Source organism: Bacillus rossius, chromosome 15 (genome assembly GCF_032445375.1).
Source record: "Bacillus rossius redtenbacheri isolate Brsri chromosome 15, Brsri_v3, whole genome shotgun sequence".
Classification (NCBI taxonomy): domain Eukaryota; kingdom Metazoa; phylum Arthropoda; class Insecta; order Phasmatodea; family Bacillidae; genus Bacillus; species Bacillus rossius.
Genome location: NC_086342.1, coordinates 20,611,163 through 20,634,137, shown reverse-complemented (window position 1 = coordinate 20,634,137; position 22,975 = coordinate 20,611,163). Strand labels below are relative to the sequence as shown.

Genomic DNA, 22,975 nt, shown 5'->3' with positions numbered 1-22,975 from the left:
GTAAAATCACTGCTTCGTTAAATCCGGGGTTCGTGACATTGGGGTTCTAGTGTATTTAACTACGAAAAGCAGAAAACGTACATGTAAACTAACACATATTTTCTTTAGAGGTGGCCTGTAGGGCGACAGACTTGTCATGAAGGTTGAAGTGGGTTTAAAGAAAAGCCGTCTAGCATTGTGAGTGACAGCATCCTGCCATTGTAGGGCTGGTTAGTGAGTAGCGGTTTGGGAAATTAACTGAAAATTTCTGAAAACATCTATTACGACCCCCCCTCTATTTCGACCCTATTCCTGGGAACCGTGAGGGGTCGTTTCAGAGGTTTGACTGTATTTTTTGGAACTGACCCTAGTTTCTATTTTTATTAATGTTGTACATGTCACTACTATTGTGTACAATGACCACCTGACTAAGATTACAGCTTAAACCCTTTGGAATGAATATTTAGTGTGTTATCATGCCACCATAATTATTTAAAATTGTATAAACAAAAAGCTATGGTTACCACCACCTTACATACAATAACAATTTTAAAATAGCAACACTTAAAAATGCATAAACTTGACAATTGTAGGATAAACTTTATTACGTTTAATTTTTACATATATTACATAATGAATTTATTACATATTAGTGATTACAATTTACATGACAATCAAATGTAGAGAGTTCTTTAAAATATAATAAATGGAAATCTTCAGTAGTATACAAAAGCATCTACACATTGTTTTTACTCAAAATGTTTTGTGCACTTATATACTCTACCTAATCACACTTTGGACATAACGTGACTGTACACTGTCCGACTCGACCACTATCTACATGCATTATCATTATCTGTACGCTAATCATAACACTACATGTGTGCCTGAAATTGAAATAAAAATAAAATTAAATGTGCTTAAAATTATTAAGATGTCATGCTCAGAGAATATGTAGTGCATCAAAAAAAACTTTGAACAGCAAATGTATGATTCTTTAGTTTTCTTAATAAAAAGTCTTCACTGCAACAATTGTAGAAAACACCGGACGAGTCGTAATAATCATAAAAAATGTAATATTAGTTAATATTTTTTTTCCTAGTAATTTAAGTGCATATTTGCAGCACTAGCCATTTAACCTGCACAAAAACAAATACTACTACATAAAACTAAACCATGGATACATGTCAGAGTAATATCAAGATGAGTAAAAACAGTATAGACAAGCAAGTAAGAGAATCTTTCACAAGATTCGTCCAAAATAGTTTTGTGATGCAAGCTCTTTTTAAACAATTTCATACTTGAGGAAATATAATTTGAGAATCCATCAAAAAATGCTAGCTCGTTAAGTTGCCAATTCAACTTTCAGTGATAAAAAAAAATGACAAAAAGGTTTGTCAAAATACTTATGCTTGTATGTTCAAAATGAATGTTCCTGTGGAACGACCGTGAAATAAACTATTACTGTATACGTTTGTGATCTTAAAGAAAACCTGTTTAATCATCCAACACAGAATATAAAATATTTCTGCACACATTCACACTTTTTTCCTTTTATACAAAATAACCATTTCTTACATGTGCTTCCATTCCTATGAAAAACTACGTACAATTGATAGCTATCTGTTACCACGTAGAGCAATTACATCGGCAAACAAACACCACTACGAAAATTTAACTATGTACCATTGTGGTTCTTAAGTTCTAAAGACTGACTCCCTGCCTGCTTTTCCTTCTCAGAAATCTTAGGCATATTTTAATCCCAATTATTTGCTGAACAGCATCTCAAACTTAACATCATTACTTGCTTAGTACTTCACATGTACACACATAAGTTTACATAACTGAGTCCATTGTTTAAGCAAAGATGAACACCACTAACCCAATGCTGACAGTTTTTATTTTTCACAGCAAATGCTCTTAATTTTGATTGCTTGCAAGATGATATTATGGAAGTAAAATACATGCTTTAATTTGCATCTATTGCCACTTGGCTATCACGTCAATGGGACAGGTGGAAACATGCACATTAAGTTTATACAGGTTCCTATAGATTTAGGTGAAATAGTAAGGTACAGATTAAAAAAAAAATAATAATAATTCATACAGATACATTGATGGTTTCCTCTGAACAACATACACATTATCATCTTTAAAAATAAAGTAGGAGAATATTAAATAAACATTATTGAATATTAAAAAAAAACATAAAATCTAATACATAGTTTAAAAGAAGCATTATGTTACTTCATAGGACTAAAATTGCACCTTAAACTAAAATATGACACTTGCTTGTGCATTCACTAAAATAATGTCATCATGCATTTGAAAGGTGCTAAATTCACACTTTTACATCAGCAACACTAAAGTAAGCACCAATTGAATCAATACACACAAAATTGCACAAAAATGTTTTTTGATACAACAAATAGTACATCCTAAATAGAGCCAGGATTATTTCATGGATTCATTGTGTAGCAAAGTAGACTAGGAGCACTTGTACATCTGTTTCACGCTGATGATTGGACTACCGTGCTCTTGACATACCTCTGATGATTCTGAGCCAGACAAAGGATGTGATTTTGTTACTAGCCTGGAGTGAGATGAATCCACAAAATAATTGTAATCTAGTACTAACTAACATAAATGAACAAATATAACTGCACCAGTAGAGTTATCGCTAATGGACTAAGCTCATGGGGCTAATATTGTTTGCACCATGCTGTTTCTTGCTAAAATATACTAAAAGAAAAGAAAAAACATACAAAGAGGTGTGCCCCAGGGCATGCAAGGGACGGGAGGGGGGAAAGGGGGGACCCCTTTATGAGAGGTGATTGTCGAAGTGTTCCATGAACACCTCGCAGCCCCCGCGTGGGAACGACGACGAACAGACTGGGCAGACAAACGAAAAGCTGGTGGCTCCTCCTGGAGTCTGTGATGAACTGTTACTGAAACAGACCGAACACCATAGTTCTGAAGTATCATCTTCTGATGTGTCTATCTAACCTATGGGCTGCATCAATTTAAAAAAAAAAAAAAAAAAATGGCAGAGGCAATATTGTAATTATGGTGATTAACGATCAAATACCAAGATTGAGATTGAAGTCGATATACTGCCAAACACCGGATGCAAGTCAATATAATACACCACATAAACCCAAAATTAGGCCTGTGCTAATATCAGTTTTTTTAGTTAGAAACAAAAATGAATATAAAATTATTCATCAATATGAATATCAGATTTAAATAGCAAGAAAGAATTAGAACCCCAATAAATTTTTTTTTCACATCATTAAGCAAATTTTTGAGAATTAGGCAAATAATACTAAAGTGAAATGCTGTTAAAGTTGTCAGTTACAATAATTATATGGAAAATGTTTGTTAAAATATTGAAATTATGAAATATTTATTTTTTTAAATTATGCAACTAACATAACTTAACCTAACCAACAAACCTAACTTTCATTAAACTTCCTACTCGCGTTATTTCCCAAAACCTGCTACTCTACATATTGATCCAGAAAATTTTCGTGAACCGTATATATACGGTATATATAAACCCTAGTCATTCACGAGTTTTAGTTGTTAACGGCAGCCAGGTCAATTGTATTTTAGTTCAGCAATATTATAACCACAATTTTTGCTTATTTCATCTGGAATCTTAAACCATTATTTACTTTTTTTAAATTTTTTGAGTCGCAATGTCTGTTTTGTCATAGACATACACAGCAATTAAGCAGCTATTGTATCACATGATAGACGGATTGTTACTACCGATATATACGATGTTGAAACGACGACGATTGAATTACTTCTTTTAATGCCCATCTCAATGGAGTTTCTGTATTTTGTGATGTTTTAGTCTATGGTTAATGATGTTTATTTTTTCCTACTTCTGGTGTAAATGATGAAAAAGAATACAGATAATATTTATACCATTTTTTTTCATCACTGTTTAGCGAGATGGTAGCGTAAAAATTTTTTTTGATTCTTGTTGCATGTTTAAAATGTTGCTTATTGTTAATGTTTTTGATTATGAAGTACACGAAACATCAAAAAAGGTTATTTATATAGCACACATGACAAATCTCAGAAGTGGATATTGATACATGACAAACTCACGAGATATTTGTAAGCAAATAAATACTTTTTATTTTGAAGTGAAAGTATTCGAGGTTGAATCGAATAGTTTATTATTAATATTCAAAAATTCCAATATTTGCATACAAGATGCGATGAGGGACTGATGCAAGTGTAAAGTATGGAACAATCATGCCGATAAACTACAAAAATAATACGTACTTCCTTTTTTTTTTGTTTTGCACCTCATACATTACTTTCCTCTGAATGGTACCAGTAAAGACCACTAAGTACATTTTTTTGACAAGAAATGCTTTTAGTACTCTGGTTGCAGACTCAAGTTAGGCATAACCTGTAACTAGGCAGACATGCCTGTTGATACCGCCACGTCTAGATAAGAATTTAGGTCTTGACAGCCGAGGCAGACGGGACTGAGAGTATAAAACGCAAAGTTTTATGGCCTGCTCTGTCTCGCTCCCGCATTCCTCATCCAGGCAGAAACACGCTCAGATGACAAATTGGTGTTAAAATTAGTTTTAGCAGTACAAAAAAAATACTGAGATTATGCAACACTAAACTATTTTTTTTTTAATTTGGTCCATATAAATATTTTCTACACAAACAGATAATGATTTGGCAAAGAAATTTTTTTTTTAAATTTAAAAACATGATCTTGTATTCTGCCCTACAGCAGGACCGTGAATATGATAAATCATTACTACTTTATTTTATTATTTTTCAATATTGACAACTGGCTCATTAGAACTTACGAGTGATGATATATGAATGGACGGAATGTGTCTGGGGATAAATCATAAGTGCCCTGAGAAAACACACCGGCACACTGCAACTTCCATCACGTTTCCCACTCACAGGCGCAAACCAGCGGGGAATCGAATCCAGCCCTCGATCGGAGATGAGCGATCCGAAAGCTCGACTGACCGGCGTGGTCCCCGGGAGGTAGGGATGGTCGGGTACCCGAAATTTCGGGCAGTGTTTCGGGTATCAAGTATACCCGAAATTCCGGGCGGGTATTTCAGTGCCCGAAAATATCGGGCACCTTGGAAAACGGCAATACCGCACGGCGCAAGTAAACAAAGCTTCTTTTTTTTGGAACGCGCGGCAGCTGCAGGAACATGCCCCGCCGCCGCCGTCCCGGCACCAGCCGGTGAAGTGAGTGTGCGTGAGAGATAAGATAAAGAAGGTGCCCGGTCAGCAAGTGTGTTTGTGGGAGGGGGAGACAGATATAAGAGAACGAGCCCTGCAGCAAGCGGAAGTGGTCAAGGTCAACATTTACCGTTACTCTCGCTGGCTGACAAACGATGCAGCTGGTCGCCCGTCTCTCTCACACACACACACACACACACGCGCGCGCGCGTACGCACGGCGGATGCTCACTGCTCAATAGTCACAAAGTAGTGTTCAAGGCCGGTGGAGCTGCTTGCTGTGTGCGAGAAGGATTATAAGCTAACTTTAATTACACACATTGTAGTTGCGTGGCATTTGCAGAAAGTGGTTGTGAATTGTTTCTATTTAATTCATGTCATTATTTTACCAAAATGGATACCAGTGGAAGTGTAGGTCAAACAATCAGCAGTGACAATGAACCTTCAAGCAGCTACCCAAACACAATTTAGTTAATAAGCACTTTATTTCCAAGATTAATATGCACTCTATTTTTTAGGTTAATGTTTAACTTTCATATCAGTGCGGTATAGTAAATAAATAAAAACAGTTCAGGTTTGTCAATGCAAACTTAAGTACGACTATTTTATGTTCAAAATTTATTTCATTAACTGATTTTGATGCCCGACCGAGATTGCCCGAGCCCGAAAATTTTGGACAATTACCCGCCCGAGCCCGCCCGAAGTCAAATTTCTCTGCCCGACCATGCCTACCGGGAGGACCCACGGACTCGAGCAGATTGCGTACGACTTACGAATCCGCGGCACCGGAGATGTTGACCAGCTCCGCGGTGGGCACCTCGGCCGCGGGCACGCCGGCGCCGGCCTCCTTGTTGCCGAGCCGCTGGTACAGCTTCCTGAGCCGCCGGTCGGCCTTCTGCTTCTCCGCATACAGCTTGCGGTACTCGGCGGCCGCCAGCTTCAGCCTCAGGGCCAGCTCCTGGGCGCCCTCCCCGCCGTTCTGCACCGAGACGAGGCCCCTTCTCAAGCAACACGCTTGCCTGTGCTAGTCCGTGTCACGCTCACGCTCAGATTGCACTGCAGACTTAATGGGCATTTTACTCTCTCTCCAATTTGCTGTTAGTGCTGCTATTTGTTTCTGTGTGCTCTGTTGTCGCATGTGTCCAAATCAGGGGCGCAACAACTAAATTTTCAAAGGGGAAGGGGGGGGGGGGGGAATATACCTTTTTATAAAGAATTATCGCTCCCCCCTATTGAAGCGGGGGTCCGGGGGTCCTCTCCCGGGAAAATTTGTATTTAAAGGTGGAAAATAGTGCTATTTAAGCAGTTTTTTTTATCATCTAAAAATTGATTACACAGCACTTTCTTTGCCCCCGTTTCCCCCACTTCAAGGTTTCAGAGGGGAGCAAAATACCCTTGCCCCCCCCCCCCCCCCCCCCCACCGTTGTTGCGCCCCTGGTCCAAATGCCACAAAAGTTTTAGATAAAACTATATAATGGAATGATGGAATGATAATTTTGTAGAATGTACTTTAAAATTTTATATTTTGTAAAAGAAAACTTTGAATGAGAATTTCGGAAATACAATTTCTTGTATTCATAAAATAATATTCAAATTCTTACTTTCTAAGGAAACCTGACTGCACAAGTTCAGCGGCGCCTGCGTCCCACCAGGTTGGCTCACCTGTGCGATGGCAGCAGTGTCCTCCAGCTTGCTGAGGACAGCTACCTTGTCCCCGTCGCCGCTGGCATCTGCTCCCGCCGGAGCAATCACCACGTCCAAGTGTTCCCTGCAACAGAATATTCCTAGTACACTGTTTACCCAAAAATAATCCATGATTTTCTTACTAAAACAGCTGAAAATGAAAGTGGGGAGGTCATATTATAATCGTAAACTTATATCTTGCAGCTGGAAGAACGCAAATTAACAGAGCTTATAGTAGCACCCAGGTTAGTAGTAGTAAATAGTCAATCCAACTCGATGAAAACATCTTAGTTGAAAAACTACACACACTTGACTGTAAAATGTATCACTTGTGCAACTAATGTTGCTGCAATTTTAAAACCTGCAAGATGAAGATTCTACTAACCGTATTTACCCTATTGCAAGACGACTCGAATGCAAGACGAGGTCAACTTTTTAACCTTTATAAACCAGAAAATAATATATAACAAGCTATAAATAAACATTTTACCGCCACCGTCGCACGTTTGCTTCGGATATGCCAAAACGTCTTGATGCAGCACTGTTGTTGTTTTCTTCTGCATATTTTACCACAATGAGCTTAAAATTTGCATCGTGATATGTTAGAGAGCCTTTCTTTATAAAAGAACTTGATGTTCCTTGCCTTTCAACACTATCCATTTTAGGTTCCCGCAATTTACCGCATTTGTTTATTAACGAAAATAAACAATTTCGTTTACATAGAATAACATTGTTAAAATGTATACAACACTTTGGGTTAATAAATTGTTACAGCGCTCGCAACATAGTGGAGATATCATGTACTACAAAATTCAGCATGAGAAATGACCTGGTTTACCAACGCCCAAGTCTAGGTTTCACGTCTTCTTTCGTGCATACTTTATCTATGGCGTGAGCGCAAATAAACAAAGCATGGCGACTAGTACCGTAGATGTTTTTTATAATCTTTTTGCGTACAAATTAGCTTTAAATTGTACTGTATTTTTCATTAAATGATTATAATGTTAATAGTTATTTATTGCCTGTACCCATAAAAGTAATTTCACATTGTATTAGCCTAAAAATGTGGGACAAACTACCATCAAAAATATTTTCAAATGCAAGACGAATGTGAAATTTTTTACCGTTGCCGGGAGAAAAAATAGTCGTCTTGCATTCAGGTAAATACGGTATAATTTAGTTTTTCCATGCCACACAACGGAATCAAAACGGAAACCTTACAAAACTAAACTTTAAAAAATATTTACACAGGTACTTCATAGATCTTATGCTGAAAAATAAAACTTTGTGTTACATGTGGATACACTTTCACATCAAAAGCGTGTCTTCAACTGTTTATGTAAATGGATATCATTGTGTTTATAGTCAACGTTATTACTCTACAATTATTCAAGATTTAATTCAAGAATGGACCAGTTCAGAGATGACATGTTTCACACATCCGGGTAATCACTGTCTACCACAGCATTCTTTGCTTTTGTAACGACCAATTTTGAATTTCAGGTTTTTAACTCAAGTTTATTATAACTGCTGCTTGCTGTTTAAAAAGAGGAGAAAGTGACACATTACATTTTTATTTATATGGAAGGTACAACCATGATAGTTCACGAGACTAAAACTCGGCCAGTGTGCGAGGATACCTGAGCAGAATGCGCTCCGACTCCTCGACGGCGGCCAGCCGGCGCTGCGCGGCCTTGCGCTCCTCCCCGTGGCGGTGCGCGCGCTCGACCGCCGCCTGGTGCTGCGCGGCCAGCACGGCCCGCTCCTGCCCCAGCTCCTGGCGGCGCTGCTCCAGCTGCATGATGCGCATGTGCGAGCTCTCCACGAAGCACTCTGCGTCCCGCATCTCGTCCTCCACCCGCGACAGCTCCAGGGGCGAGCCCACTGCCGTCCAGTCGTCCACCTCCGAGGTGAAGCCACTCGACTGTTCCCAGACAACGTTCAAACACGTCTCTTCACTCTCTTACAACATTCAACAGTCCAAATATCAACACCGATCATTTTTTTACTCATAAATTCAATTAAGAGGGAATGTGTTAAGAATACTGCTGTTCCGATACCCATCAGTGTTATTGAAAAAAATACCTACATAAGTTTTTTGCTTCAAATACTTGTCTTTGCTGATTTTTGATTGTGACAGATTACATATCCTATTTGCCGAGAGATCATGTCATTCAACTTTTATCTTGATAATAGTTTAATTTCTACTGGTTAAATAAGAGTAAACAAGAGACTGTTTACCTAACAAATACATGCTTTACAGTGTTTCAATCAGCTTACTTTTATTTTAAATTATTTATTTTACATTTAACAATAAAATTATGGTATTCACCAACAAATATATAACAAAAATAATGTTTCAATTACTTATTCTTAAAGCATGGCCTGTAATTATAAATGTTGGTTAAGTATCAAGTATTGGTGGTGGTATCAAAACAGCCATTAAGCACTGTATTCACCCAAAAATAATAGTACATACAACGATTAATACCAAAACTGCAGAAACTAAAAGTGCAGGTCGGATTATAATAGCCAACTTGTATATTGCCACTCTAAGAAAGAGAATTACCAGCGATGGTAAGAGTTGAAAAACTACAAGCTCTGTGTCATAAATGCGTCACTTAAGCCACTTTAGACAGCTGTTAATTACTGCTTCCTAAACCTCCAATAGTTGAAATTACCTCAATCTGCCTGGAAAACTCGCCACTAATGCCGCTTTAGTTAGCTTCTTCCAGGAGTAGAGGGGGTGTAGGCAGACAGATGAGAATGCTGAGGAGGGAAGGGGGAGACAGTTCAAGTGGAGTTTGTTCCCTCTACTTCCTTTTACTTCTCTTCACTGTGGTTGCTAGCCATGGCACCCCCTTCCCCTCCTCTTTCACCCTCCCAGGCAACACACAGTACATCAAAGCATTCTTTGCTTTCTGACCAATAACTTCTGAACTACAACCATAAAAGTCAATTTATTTTTTATAATTGCTTATTGTTTTAAAAAAGGTATAGTAAATAAATCTACTGATGAAATTTTCAGAATGTGAGCACCCTGATAAAAATATTTTCCCTTTTAATGAAATTTACCTGTTAATAGGTCTAAAATTTCTAAGTAACATGATAAATTCAGTATGAATTAACTATATATAAATATGTATCCATTTAAAATGTAATAATGGGGCTTATTATAACTTGCAATAATATTTCAACATAAGCAAAACATATGTAGAATGGCTATAGTTAGAGACCTGAAAAAAGTGGGGTTATTTTTTCTCAAAAGTGGTGTTATTTTCCCCAAAATTCGTGATATAAAAGCGAGGTTATTTTATTTAAAATTTATTTTTAATTTGACATCGTGGATGTTTCAAATGAAGTATTCTAAGTATTCTGAAGTATGTCTGATTATTTGATTAAACAAGTGTTATTTTTACTTTTGAAAACATATTCTGATAACACACAATTGCATAGAAAATAATAAATTTAAATCATCATTTAACAAAGTAAGTACTTACTGAATACAAGAAATTTCACTAAAGGAATTTTGTTACAGAGCACTTTTAAAATGGAAAGGCTAGTAAAAGGGTAGGCCTAAACTTACGATGCTAAATCATTTTATTGCATTAGGATTTATTTTTACATTCATTCTGCATTCCAAGAAATCAAATAAGTTAGTGTCAATGTTTGTGGGGTAAAAAAACGTAACCTAACCTAAAATGCTACAGAAAAAGTAAGTTGGGCCTAATTACTCTAATACCACAGTAGAGTGGCCTATTAAACATCAAGGAAATTAATTCACACACTTTTTGTAAATAAATTGAGATGTCAGATTTTTGTACTTTGAGTTTTGCCTACTTCGAAGCAGTAAAAATACTAAATAAAGTAGGCCTACAAGTTACCAACTTGCCACCGTATTTTTACTAAATAGGCTTAAGTTACATTAAGTTACTTTACTAAACACGTGTATATCACAAATATAATAAATATTTGGTGAGTAATTCACCGAAATAATTTTAGGAAACACTTTTAATATTGCAGGTATGTTGTGTACAGATCGAGGCGGTGTTTTCACACATTGCAAAATGCAAAAAAAAGAAACGGAGGAGGTTGGGGAATGAGTTGAGTTATACCCGGTTTATCAATGTGTATGGACATTGGTATTATTTTTATTAAAAGAGCGAGTTTCACCGACTCTCTGACATGGTTAGGCCTATGCACTGTAGGACCTAAGAATACATGATTTAATGACCTAGAATTATTAAAAACAGAAGAGCTTAACTCAGAATGCAACGGGGAAAAAATCCTACCTTCAACGAACTCATTTAACCATGACTTTAAATGTGGGTCTTCTAATTTCTCCAGCGGTATATTTGCCTTGGCGAATGCCTCTGTCGTTTTCATTGCCATGTGTTCAATGTCGATTTTACGTTGATTTACGCTGCCGAAATTCTCGACAACAGACGTCTGGATTTTCCTTTCAGAAGAACCATTCGTGTATTTTCTTTTAGAGTTGACATGTTTTTCACTTTTTGTGTGTTTTAAAACGGAATCTTTCCTCTCAAATACCACTCTGCAGTTGCAGTATTTACACATAAGCGTTGACGCATCTGACGCATAAACACCGCCACTTTTGAATTCGTCGGCTCGTTGCCGTACACTGACTGGAAGTTTTGGCATCTTTAAACTTATAATAACGGCATGAAACTTTAGATAAATCACTCGTATGCGACAATCACGTTAAAACCCAAGAAGTGAAATCTGAAATGGCGATCGTTTCGCGTCGCGTGTGGATGTTTTACTCCAAATCGATTAGTCGAACTTATTTAGATACAGCGACTTAGAGAACACGTATATCAAAGATAACGATAAATATTGATGTATTCAATAGGAAATATCGCCAGATCGTAAATTCGTTAAATGAATCGTGAATTGTTATTTGTTTACAACAAATTCGCGTTATTGACTAAAAACATAAAAAATCGCGTTTCTACTGTGAAATAAAGAAATTCGTGTTATTTTTCGGGTTTATCGCGATCGCGAATTTTTCAGGTCCCTAGCTATAGTTCAGAGGGCAGGACGATCTGCAATCCGAGAATATATTTAATTGGCTGAAAACAAGGAAACAATAAGCAGTTTGTTTGCAGTTGTCGTTTAATATTTAAAATTATTAAGGGCGATTAGGCCCTGGAATCTTAGATTTTTTTTTCCTCTTATGCTACAATTACAATTTTGAAATATTTATTCCAGTTTTTCGGCATGTCAAGGCATGAATCATATCTCCCTGACCTTCTACACCTTGTTGCTAGCTCGCACTTACTAACAGGCTCTAATCTGTCAGAACCGCGAGGAAATAACTTATTTCACGTGGGGGACTATAACTAGCTTTGATAATCACACCAGTTCACGAGCGTTGACTTCAAGACGTAGCCAAAGCTAAGTCCTATGCACGGAAGCTTTATTGTAAGCGGTATCGTGATGTCAGAAACTGCAAGATGGCAACGAAGAAAGAAGAGTCACGCACCTGGTTGCTGAGGGTCTGGAAGCGCTCGCGCAGCTTGCCCAGCTCGGCGCTGCTGGCCAGGTACGTCTGCTGCACCTCCCCCCGCTCCAGGTCGAGCGCCTCTGTCTCCGCGGCCATCTCGTCGATCCGCGCGGAGATGCTCTCCTGGCGCTCCAGCTGCTCCCGCTCGCAGTCCCGGGCCTCGCCCAGCTGCGCCTCCGCCGCCAGCTTCTGCTGCTCCAGCGACGAGAACAGCTCCCCGAAGCAGTTCTCCTTCGACGGACCGTTCCGCGCGTCAACCAGGTTCTGCGTTAACAGACACAGCAGGCTTCTGCCAGTTCTCATTTTCCCCTTTGAATCAAATATTAAACAATTCAACTATTCATGAATATGAATTTTTTTCAAAACAAATTTCTCAGGAGTCCAAAACATATAAATGCAAAAGCTACAAAATACAGTAAAATTAAAAAGAGAGAGACATATATGGAACCATTATAGTAAGGTGTAAAATGAAAGAAAATAAAACAAGTGGCTGTGGATTTAACTTAACCTAATTAATTTATAGTTTGAATATTGTTTTCTTGATCAAACTGATTACATATATACAAATAGAGTATTTTTAAATAATTTTTAACCAAAATATAAAATATATAATATAAAATAAAAAACAGCATTCGTGACCAAGCTTTAAATTATGGGACAATATTAATACGTTATTGGGCAGCAATTAGAATTAGACTAAATCTGGAAATAATAAATGATTGTGTATGCCCTTCTACGGCTCATTTTAATCATTAATACTTGTGCTTATTGATTCATATTATATTTCATTACCAACACTGTTATATTGACAGTAGGAAACATTGAATTATGACAATCACTTCAATGGCCCAATGGGAAATATTTAACTTCCACTAACCGTGATTGTAACAAGAGTAAGTACATGAGAATGAAGAAACCACTTAACTATGAATAACCTTAAATTTACAATCACGAGTCATGCGAGTTACTGTTTGTGGCTCATCACAAAGGAACTATACTAGAAGTATTTACTCACCAGCACTAATGTATCTTCTTAGCTTTTGCTTAAAGTCAAAACCATTACGTATTTCTAATTTGTAAAATGATATAAATTATTTCGAAATATAAAACATACAGTAGTTTAAATAATGTACAACTTAACCTCTATTTCTGCAGTCATATCCTGGGAAAAAAAGTGTAATAGAAATTAGAGCCAATTTAGCTTTAATAAAAAAAAGTTATGAACCAGGCAACAGAACATAAAGCAAAGTGAGAGGGAGAAAAAGCAAGTAATGTACAGTCGAGCAAGCCTTAACTCACTACCACTTAACTTCCAAAAACAAGCGGAAAGTTACTGTCTACAAAAGATTTTGAAAAACTTTCCAACCTCGTAAAGCAGAATTTTGGTACTTCTTGAAACTAAATGAAGCCTCTCCACTCTGGTGAATGCTGGTAGTAAGATAAAATCTTTACGAGAAGTGACTCACCTGCAGTCTTATCGTTTCCTTCTGCAGCAGTTCTATGCGATCCTGAAGCACAATCACCCGCTTGTTGCTGATCTTCTCCTCCGCCTCCAACTGTTCCACCCGGCGCTGCAGCGTCGCCCGGCTCAGCGCCATGTCCGCGAGGCACTTCACGTCCTCCGACTCGGCCTTCACGTCGCGCAGCTTGGACAGCTCCTCTGCGGCCTCGGCCAGCTCGCTGGACAGCTGCGCCAGCTGCAGCTCGCTGCTCTTCTCCTTCCCAGTCAGGCGGATCAGCTCCGCGAGCATGCTGTCGTGCTTCCTCGAGTTCTCCGCCTTCTCCTGCCGGAGCTCCTCCGCGGCCTGCTGAGCGGCCTGCTTCTCCGTCTTGAGCAGCTCGATCTCTTGTGCCAGGCCCACCTCCCGCTTGCTGTCCTTCGCCAGCTGCTCCAGCAGCCCCCTGAGCGACTTGGTCTCCTTCGCCTGCTCCGACTTCTCTCGCTGCAGCGCCTGCTTCTCGGCTCTCAGCTGCTCCAGCTCCTGCGTCAGGCTCGCCTCCCGCTGGCCGTCCTTCGCCAGCTGTCCCAGCAGCTCCTTCAGGGAGCTGGTCTCCTTGGCGTGCTCCCGTTTCTCCTGCTCCATTCTCTGCTGCAATTCCTCCAGGGCCAGCTGCAAGGCCTCCTTGGCCGCCTTCAGCTGCTCCACTTCCTTGGCGAACTTCACCTCTCGCTGACTGTCTCTGGCCAGTTGCTCCAACAACTCTTTGAGGGAGACGTTTTCTTCTCTCAACTTGTTCAGTTCTGCCAATGATGTTTGCTCTATCTGCAGGGCTTCTCCCACCAAGCGATCTGATTCAATTATTCGTTTCTCAAAAGCTGAAAACCAAAAATTTGTTTCATATTTAACATGCCTCAAAACTCAAGCATCATAGCTTTCAGTAAATAATTTTTCTTAGCATGAACATAGGTTGATCTCAACCATCTTCAAAATACAAATTATAACAAAAAAAAAAATACACAAGCAAAACATTTTTATAGTCACCTTAAATATTTCTGCCTTGCTTATACTTATATGTACTACCATTTAGCCCTTCTAGACTTAAAATTTTATTTTGTTAGGTATCAGTAATCATTATATATTTTTTTTTTCCAAAATTTAAGATGGTTTGTATACTACCACACTTTAAAAAGTTTTATTATAATGACATTTTCAACATAATAAAAACTTATCATTTTGGTCTCATTAAAGTAGTAACACCCAATTTTATAATAAAATTTTACTAATGATAATTTTTATACAATAACTATTGGCACTTATGAAAAGAATGTTGAATTACAATTTCAATTTAGTACAGAACTACCAGGAGCTTGTTCAATGCCTATGACTATCCAGCTATCACACTCATATGGATGGCAAGGATAATGGGTTTAAAACTCAATTAAACCCCCCACCACCAACACAAATTTAAAAGCACTGAGTCAATGCCACACTGGTTAGGAGTTTACCAGTCTTGGAAGTTTCATCACCTTCAGGCTCTGCCATTTAGCTCCATGGTGTGAAACCCCACCTTGTCAAAGATTTCTTAAAAAATAAATAAATAATACAGTAGAATCCCGCCGATGCGACCCCCCTCTGATGCGTCCATTCCGTTTATAAGACTGTTTTTTGAGAAACCGTGAAAAATTTGACCAGAGGAAGTCGAAAATTTGAGTAAAATCGGCTGAAAAACAAATCTGTTACACTTTGTTGTGCGCTATGTGTTCACGTTTATCTTGGCAGGTGCTGTACTGTAAGCAGGCAGGCATACAAAAGACGGCTAAAAATAGATACCACCCCTCTAGACTGTCCACGCAGCAGTGTCCAGCCGAGCTTGGCGCGTCCACTTTCGCACGAAAAGCCGTCTCAGCTGGCATGTTATCTTACCTGCCCGGCGGCTTGACGTCATACGTGAAGTGACGCTTACCTCTCCCATCCCCTGCAAATTCTTCAAGGCTCATCCCACCCAGAGCCACAAACATTGTAAAAACCACCCCCACCCCCCTCCTTCTTAGCAGCTAATATTTCAACACATTCCCTCCCTTATTTCAACTTTCTGCGTGAGAAACTGTCAGCATCCTCCTCCCCTCCCACACTGCGTGCGGCAAAAGCCAGGTTGTATAGTCCATTCTCTGTAAAATAAATATTTTTATGGGCTTATACGACTGTTCTTCGCCATTAATAAATACTTTATAAGTTTAAGTTATTATGATACAATTTGTTTATTAGTCACACAGCAGTTTCTGCTGAAAAATCACCAATACCTCAAATTTTATTGAATAGAAAAATTTAGCAGGGCCGTAAATATATTTATTTTACTGCATAGTTACTTTTCCATCTGCATTCCAACGTTTTTTCTTTTCTTTTTTCATTTTTACGCTGCGAAGGGACGATGAAAAGATAATTGCTTGAGCTGTCAAAATAAACATCGCTGACGGCAAGGGCGGGAACGCATCCTGTCGGTCTGTTGCTGTGATTATCTACTCCAAAAACATGTCACAGCATTTCAGGATAGCATTGTTCTCATATCTTTCATTTATAGCCGAATGTTTTGTACCTGATCCACACAAGTTCCTTCGCCACGTTTTGAACGAAAATACCAGCCGGCTAGCATAGCCGAACTCGCGTGACGCTAATTCATTTAGCGCGAGTATTTTATGTATTTGTATATATTTTTTTGGAAGGGGAAGGGGGGGGGGGGAGGGGGGGGGGGGTGTGTGTTAAAAATTGGCCCGAATTCTCTATTGCGACCATTCTGTTTTTAAGTCCGTTTTTTTGGGAACCGTGAGGGGTGGCATCAGTGGGATTCTACTGTAATAATAATAATAAAACACACACCAAACATACCTCCAATTTTCTCCTCTAGTTCTTTCTTCTCATCTGTCAATGTTTTGATTAAGCTCTGGTGCTGAAAAATAAATCATTTCATAGGGATAAAAATTTAAAGCCATAATCATTGCTTCATTATTAATTCCTGAATATATAAACATTACAACAAATTCATAACATAAAAGTTCAGAACTTAGTGTGTCGCAATTGACCGCAGGATTTTGTCAAAAGAACTATAATAAAATAGTACCCAAGTGATGAACTGATTTGTTTTGAAAAGTTTTTTTTGTACTACGAGTTTTGTTTGTTTTCGTGGTGTAAATATTACCGAGTCATAGAATAATGGCCATGTTTAGAGTTTGGTAAAGTAAAAATAAACTGACAAACTTTATGCAGGAATTATTTTATTTATGCAAGATCACCTTTAAGATAAACAGACTTAATATCAAAAAATAATAATCTATGAAACATAAATTAGTCTCAGCACTATCAAAATTCTCCAAGTGTTTTTGTATGAATAATCTAGACGAATATTGAGCTAGTCAGAGGTGTGGGTTGCTACAAAATAATTTTGAATACTTGTTTCATATTAAAACGCTGAATATTGTTCATATTTTTTCATTACACAGTTCCATTAAAACATTTAAACTGGATATTTATATCGCACAAATGACTTAACCTAAACAGTAAACGTTTGTATAACACAAACTAACGAGGTATGCTATGTCAAATGTTCGTTACCAACTGAATATTTGTCATGTTAGTATTCAAAGTTGAATCAAACATAAATAATAAACTAATCGTATTCGAAAATTCACATAGGTTTAATGTTAAATAATAATTACGGGTGTACAAAAAGTAAATTTTAGTGGTTGAATATTTTCGAATCTGATAGTAACATTACATTTTCAAATGAAACGCGAATAGATTCAAAGTCGAATATATGTCTCAATTCTCTTTGGTGTATTACCATACAGACCACAGCAGATTAAACAACATTCACAGACAAAGTTTCTGGGAGCAAGGCTAAATTAATTTAATTTAGCAACATTTGCTGTTTTCGAAACTTAATTTGGATGAAACAAGGGAACCCCGGTGTCCGAATGTTTTTTTCTTAAATGTGGTTTAAGGGATTCTTGAATGCTAATTGAATTAAAAACAACTAGATGCAGAGCAGACAAACTGGGACACACACTCACGACACTTCTACCGAGACATGGGCCGTTCAGCGCCGGGACTGCAGCCCGAGGCGGGCGGAGTGGTGGAGTCTCACCTTCTCGTTGGCGTTGATCTCGAGACGGAGCTCGTTGGTGATCATCTCCTTGCTGGAGGTGAGCACGTTGATGGTGTACTGCTGGTCCTCCAGCTTCCCTCGCAGCTGGCCCAGCTCCAGGGCGCCCCTCGCGGCCTCGCGCAGCTGCTGGGACACCTGCTCCTTGTCCTGCCCCGCGGGACCACACTCACGCAACGTCGGCTCCAGGGACGTGGTTTATTCGAGGGAAACACATTCGCGAACTTCAGGCAGACAAACTCTCCTTTTATTAATACAGATTACAATAATTGAAGTCAAGTCATCTAGACATGAAATGATTTTTTTTATTTAAAATGTTTTTTTTTTTTTTTTTTTAAATTTATTTTAAGATACGTCAAGGCTGGTTTCATCGTTTGTCACAAGAAAAATCCATAACCGACAAAAAAGAAAAGTTTGAATCAAACACATAAAACAAGCCAAATAAGCCAATATCCAAAAGTTAAATGCAACACTGATAACCTCTGAAGTTCACCAGGTCGGTTATTTTCTTCACACCCATCCTGTTATCAATCCCCTTAGATGCTGTACGTTTTAACATGTGATTATATACCGTATTTACTCGCGTAAAGGCCCCCTTTTTTTCCCAAATTTTGACTCCAAAAAAGGGGAGGAGGCCTATACGCGAATTTGGAGGAAAAAATAGATTTTTCTTTTCAAGTCGTGCGTCTTTGTTCTAATGAGGAAGGGCGGGGGAGGCAGCGACGCGGCAAGAGGAAGAGAGAGGCAACGACTCCGCAGGAGGGAGAGGCAGTGCTAAGAAAGGGGGGGAGAGAGGCAGAGGCAGCGCTATGGCAGGAGGGGAGAGAGGCAGAGGTGTGGCTTAACCTCCCTCCTGCCAGTTAGCCAGCCAACCAGACAAAGGAGTGTTAGAATCCTTGACCCACTTCCCTTCCTCCTTCACTTCCCCTCTTCTTCTCTGACAACACTCCACATCAACACAGAGGCAGCGCGCGAGTCCAGCTTTCTTTATCTTTATGTCGTTTGAGATAGAACTAACTGCTTACGTCTGGCATGCCTCACATCGGTCTTACTGAGAACGGACAAACTATAATACCAGTCTCTGTATCACTGCCGCTTACAAAATCACCTCCCGCCGCTCACAATACATGGCTTGTTGTTTGATGCATGCCAAGCTGCCCTGCCCTCAGATAAACCCAGAAAAACACGGTTATTAATTTTTTTCTCAAAAATGTTTACAAAACAAGGAGGGGAGCTTATATGCGGGCGGGGCCTTTACGTGAGTAAATACGGTATGTAAATAAAAATTAAACTTTGTTTTGCTCCCGGAAACTTAAGTTTGTGAAACAATCGTTTAAAGGGTAGAACACCATAATATTATATTTTTTTCTTCATTTCTTGTCAGTTTTTTTTTACCTTTAAGACCTAGATTTGAATTCGAGGGGTATATTGGAGGTACTATCAAGGATTCGAATTTGTCATTTGGATTCAAGAAAATCGGGATCTGACCCATCACTAACAAATACGACTACTTGTGTGACATCTACGGCTTGGAAATAATTGGCGACCCAATGCAAGGCAATAGCCGATAGCGCTACCAGAATAGAGTTGAAGGAAAATCCCTTAGTTAACGGTAATGAAAACCAAATTAAATAACCAAGCCTTACAGATAAACGCATAAAAATGATAGGGAAGACATTTTGTAAAGTCAGTCAGGTACTCACGGAGGTGAGGCTCTCCAGGGAAGCCGTGAGCGCTTGTATTTGGGCCTCTGCCTTCTGCAGCTTCGCCTGCATCTCCATCTTCTCCGCGTCCAGCGCCTGCAGCTCCTTCTGCAGACGCTCCATGTGCCGTTCCAGGTGCGCGCACTCGTCCAGCCGCTTGGCCAGCTCCTGGAGGGGGGCAACCCGCGCGCTCTTTCAGGGCGTGAGCGTAGACCTCAGGCTCAAGTTACACCGTAGCACATTTCCGGGCCCAAATACCACCGCATGCGACTCTCAACACAAAGCCACCCCAAACTTTTTCATTATAGAAAAAAAAACCTATATTGATTGGAATTCAGAATCCAAATACATTGAACCTGAAAATTCTTTAGAGCAGTAAATTTATATGTAGGCCTGTGCCGATAATTTTTTTTTATGTGAAGCGAATATCAAATTGAATGTTTAAAATATTCACGAATTTGAATCAAATTGCGAACACTATTCTAGGCGAATTTCTATTACATTTATTTTAAAAAATACAGGATTGAAGTAGAAAAAATAATAATTTGTTTGTAATGTTTGAACTGATTAAGTGATTAATCAATTGGGCCCTATTTATGACATCATTCAATAAAAATGATAAAAAAAAATATGCATAATATTAATACTGAGCACAAAAGCAAACGGAGGACCACCCTTGATTTTTTTTTAAGGTAACAAACTTTATAAAAGCAAAACAATTACAAAAAAATTTTTTTAATATTTTCATGAGCGAATCTTAGGCTTTAAATGTTTTGAAGCTTTGCAACAAATGCAAAACTTCACATCAGGGGCAAAGCTTTGCATCACAACCGACACTTAAAATAAAATGAATAGCAAATTTCCCGGCAAAGACCGTTATTCCGAATTCCTAAAAATCTATCATACCCACCCACAAATGGAAAATAATTTTTGAAAGCAAAAAAAAGCAGGAAAAAAGTGGTTCTATCTACTTCTCCAAACTGAAATCTTTGTAAGCTCCCGGCGGACGCACATATCGGTGTCATCTCGGTACCAGCGTTAAAGACGGCAGCTCACCTGCTTCTCGGCGGCGACGGCGGACAGCCGGCTCAGCACGTCGTCCTTCTCCTTGTTCTTGAGGGCCAGCATCTTGGTGAACTGCTGCAGCTGCCCTTCCACCTCGCTCTTCTCCTTCTGCAGCGTGAGGCTCGTCTGCTGCGCCTGCGTCAAGACCACCGGGGACCAACTCAGCTCGGCTGATCACGCCCCGCCATCTCACGCTTTCAAACAGGAACCCACCGCTTACAGCCATGTTTTAATATTTTATAGGGCTGGGCCGATGCCGATTCCGATTCTTAAGTATCGGCCGATATTCAGAGTATCTGCATCGGCAGCATCTGTAAAATATTTGCCGATACTTCGCGCCGATACCTTAATCCAAATTCTTAAACTGTGTTATATTGTTTTTGTTAGTAAAAAATCACTAAGGAATAGTATTTCACGCAAATGGTTTTTTTGGAAGTCAAAACTAATTTTTAAAATAATTTCCTAATTTTGTAATTTATGCACTATTACCCTAAGTTTCCTTCTCACAGCGCTACTGTTTTAAGGAAAACCGGCCGTGTTGATTGTTTTAAAAATACAATGGAGCCCGAGAACCATAGAGACGTGCATACTATAAATGTCATAAACTTGAGTTTATACCATTTCTTATGTACCAATGTACTTTATAATGTTTAATAATTTTACTTATGCAGTATGTATGTATATATGTATGTATGTATGTATGTATGTATGTATGTATGTATGAATGTATGTATATATGTATTATCTGTATAAAATTGACTTGACTTGTTCTGTATCCCAGAGCCTTAACTCCATATGGGATCCAATGAACACAAACTGAATAAATAAATAAAAAAATATTCATTGCCAACTGTGTAGCAAAGAAAGCCTCACGTTACGTTTACCAGTGCTCGCGATAAAGTAAATTGCACTCGTGATCACGTTTACAGCACTCGCGATCATAGAAACAGTTGCTGAAGAACGTCTGAGTAGCTTGCCTCATCTCTATGTTATTTATATATCTATGGCTTTGCTGATGTTATGTTGTTGAGTTTGTTTACAATTTAGTATTTACGTTAGCTTGAATTATTAAAATCTAAACCTAAAGTGATATTTTAAAGATTTTTCTGAGAGTGATGATATGGCTGGGAAGAGAAGTGAAGTATGGAAATACTTCACTCTTCAATCAAATGAAGATACCAAGGCTACATGTACTTTCTGCCATGTAAAAATATCACAATGTGGGGCAATGCTTAAACATGTGGGCTGAAAATAAAGTATTTGTGTGTGTTTTATTATTATTGTAAGATGCATGTTAGTAAGTGTTTTTGACCGTTTGATGGTACTCTGTCATTATAATATGAAATTAAAAAATACTTTATAACTAAAATATCCTTTCATAACACAAACATTTCTTTGGTAGGTATCGGCATCGTGTATCGGCAGTATCGGCCCATAAGAATCGCTATCGGTGGAATCGGTGAAAAGTGGTATCGACCCAGCCCTAATATTTTACATTCAATTAATGTAAATTATTTAGCGTCAAGACGCCTGGGTGACAACTAAGGACTACCTCAGCTCGGAGCATGAATTAGTTGAGGCTGATCACGCCCCGCTATCTTATGCTTTTAAACATTAACCCACCGCTTACAGTCATGTTTTAATATATTACATTCAATTAACGTAAATTATTTAGCATTGAGTTGGTATCAAAATGCATGCACTAAATAGATTGGAAAATTTTGCTTTTTTATTTTATATTGCAGCCTTTACTAACATTTAATTTTTACATGCCATTGGTACATTTTTCAAACACACATATACTTGATGATTTATTGCAGTGTTCCCAGTATAGTTTGCCATGCCTATTATAAGTTATTATACTGTAGAAGTGCATCATGTAGCAGTCAAAATGACACTGTTTTGGTAAAGTATCATTGAAGCAAGAGTCGTATATGTTTAAAATGGTGATATCTTCATTAATAATCAGAGTTCATTATGATAAAAATAATAACATCAAAATCAGTTTTAAAATAAAATTGGCATAAAAATAAAACCTTAAAAACTTGCTTCTACTTATGAGCAGACTTTTAACCTGTATCAATTGAACCAGACACCTAACGTATTAGACTTAGAAATTAAGGAAGAGTTAATTACCGAATTTTTACCTCCGGGCAAATCAAAATCTTAGCTGA

At 38.4% G+C, this 22,975-nt stretch overlaps 2 protein-coding genes across 3 annotated transcripts in view; one reads left to right on the top strand and one right to left on the bottom strand.

Annotated features, from left to right (window-relative positions):
• The window catches only part of LOC134539407 (E3 ubiquitin-protein ligase RFWD3-like), a 30,866-nt gene extending 22,174 nt beyond the window's left edge, over positions 1-8,692 (top strand). The window contains exon 5 of the mRNA XM_063381415.1: positions 6,835-8,692. The gene's annotated coding sequence lies outside the window, so the exon portion shown is untranslated. The remainder of the gene's footprint in view (positions 1-6,834) is intronic.
• Positions 560-22,975, bottom strand: part of LOC134539404 (calcium-binding and coiled-coil domain-containing protein 1-like) — a 31,574-nt gene continuing 9,158 nt past the window's right edge. Inside the window, exons 5-14 of one of the 2 annotated variants that reach the window (XM_063381407.1) lie at positions 20,793-20,936; positions 19,737-19,904; positions 18,016-18,183; positions 16,761-16,821; positions 13,902-14,752; positions 12,415-12,699; positions 8,549-8,832; positions 6,888-6,993; positions 5,999-6,204; positions 560-2,927 (exon numbers count right to left, since the gene is read on the bottom strand). In XM_063381407.1, coding sequence (XP_063237477.1) covers positions 2,801-2,927; positions 5,999-6,204; positions 6,888-6,993; positions 8,549-8,832; positions 12,415-12,699; positions 13,902-14,752; positions 16,761-16,821; positions 18,016-18,183; positions 19,737-19,904; positions 20,793-20,936 — 2,400 coding nt within the window. In that variant the 3' untranslated portion in view covers positions 560-2,800. The remainder of the gene's footprint in view (positions 2,928-5,998; positions 6,205-6,887; positions 6,994-8,548; positions 8,833-12,414; positions 12,700-13,901; positions 14,753-16,760; positions 16,822-18,015; positions 18,184-19,736; positions 19,905-20,792; positions 20,937-22,975) is intronic. The other variant, XM_063381408.1, reaches the window with a different exon arrangement.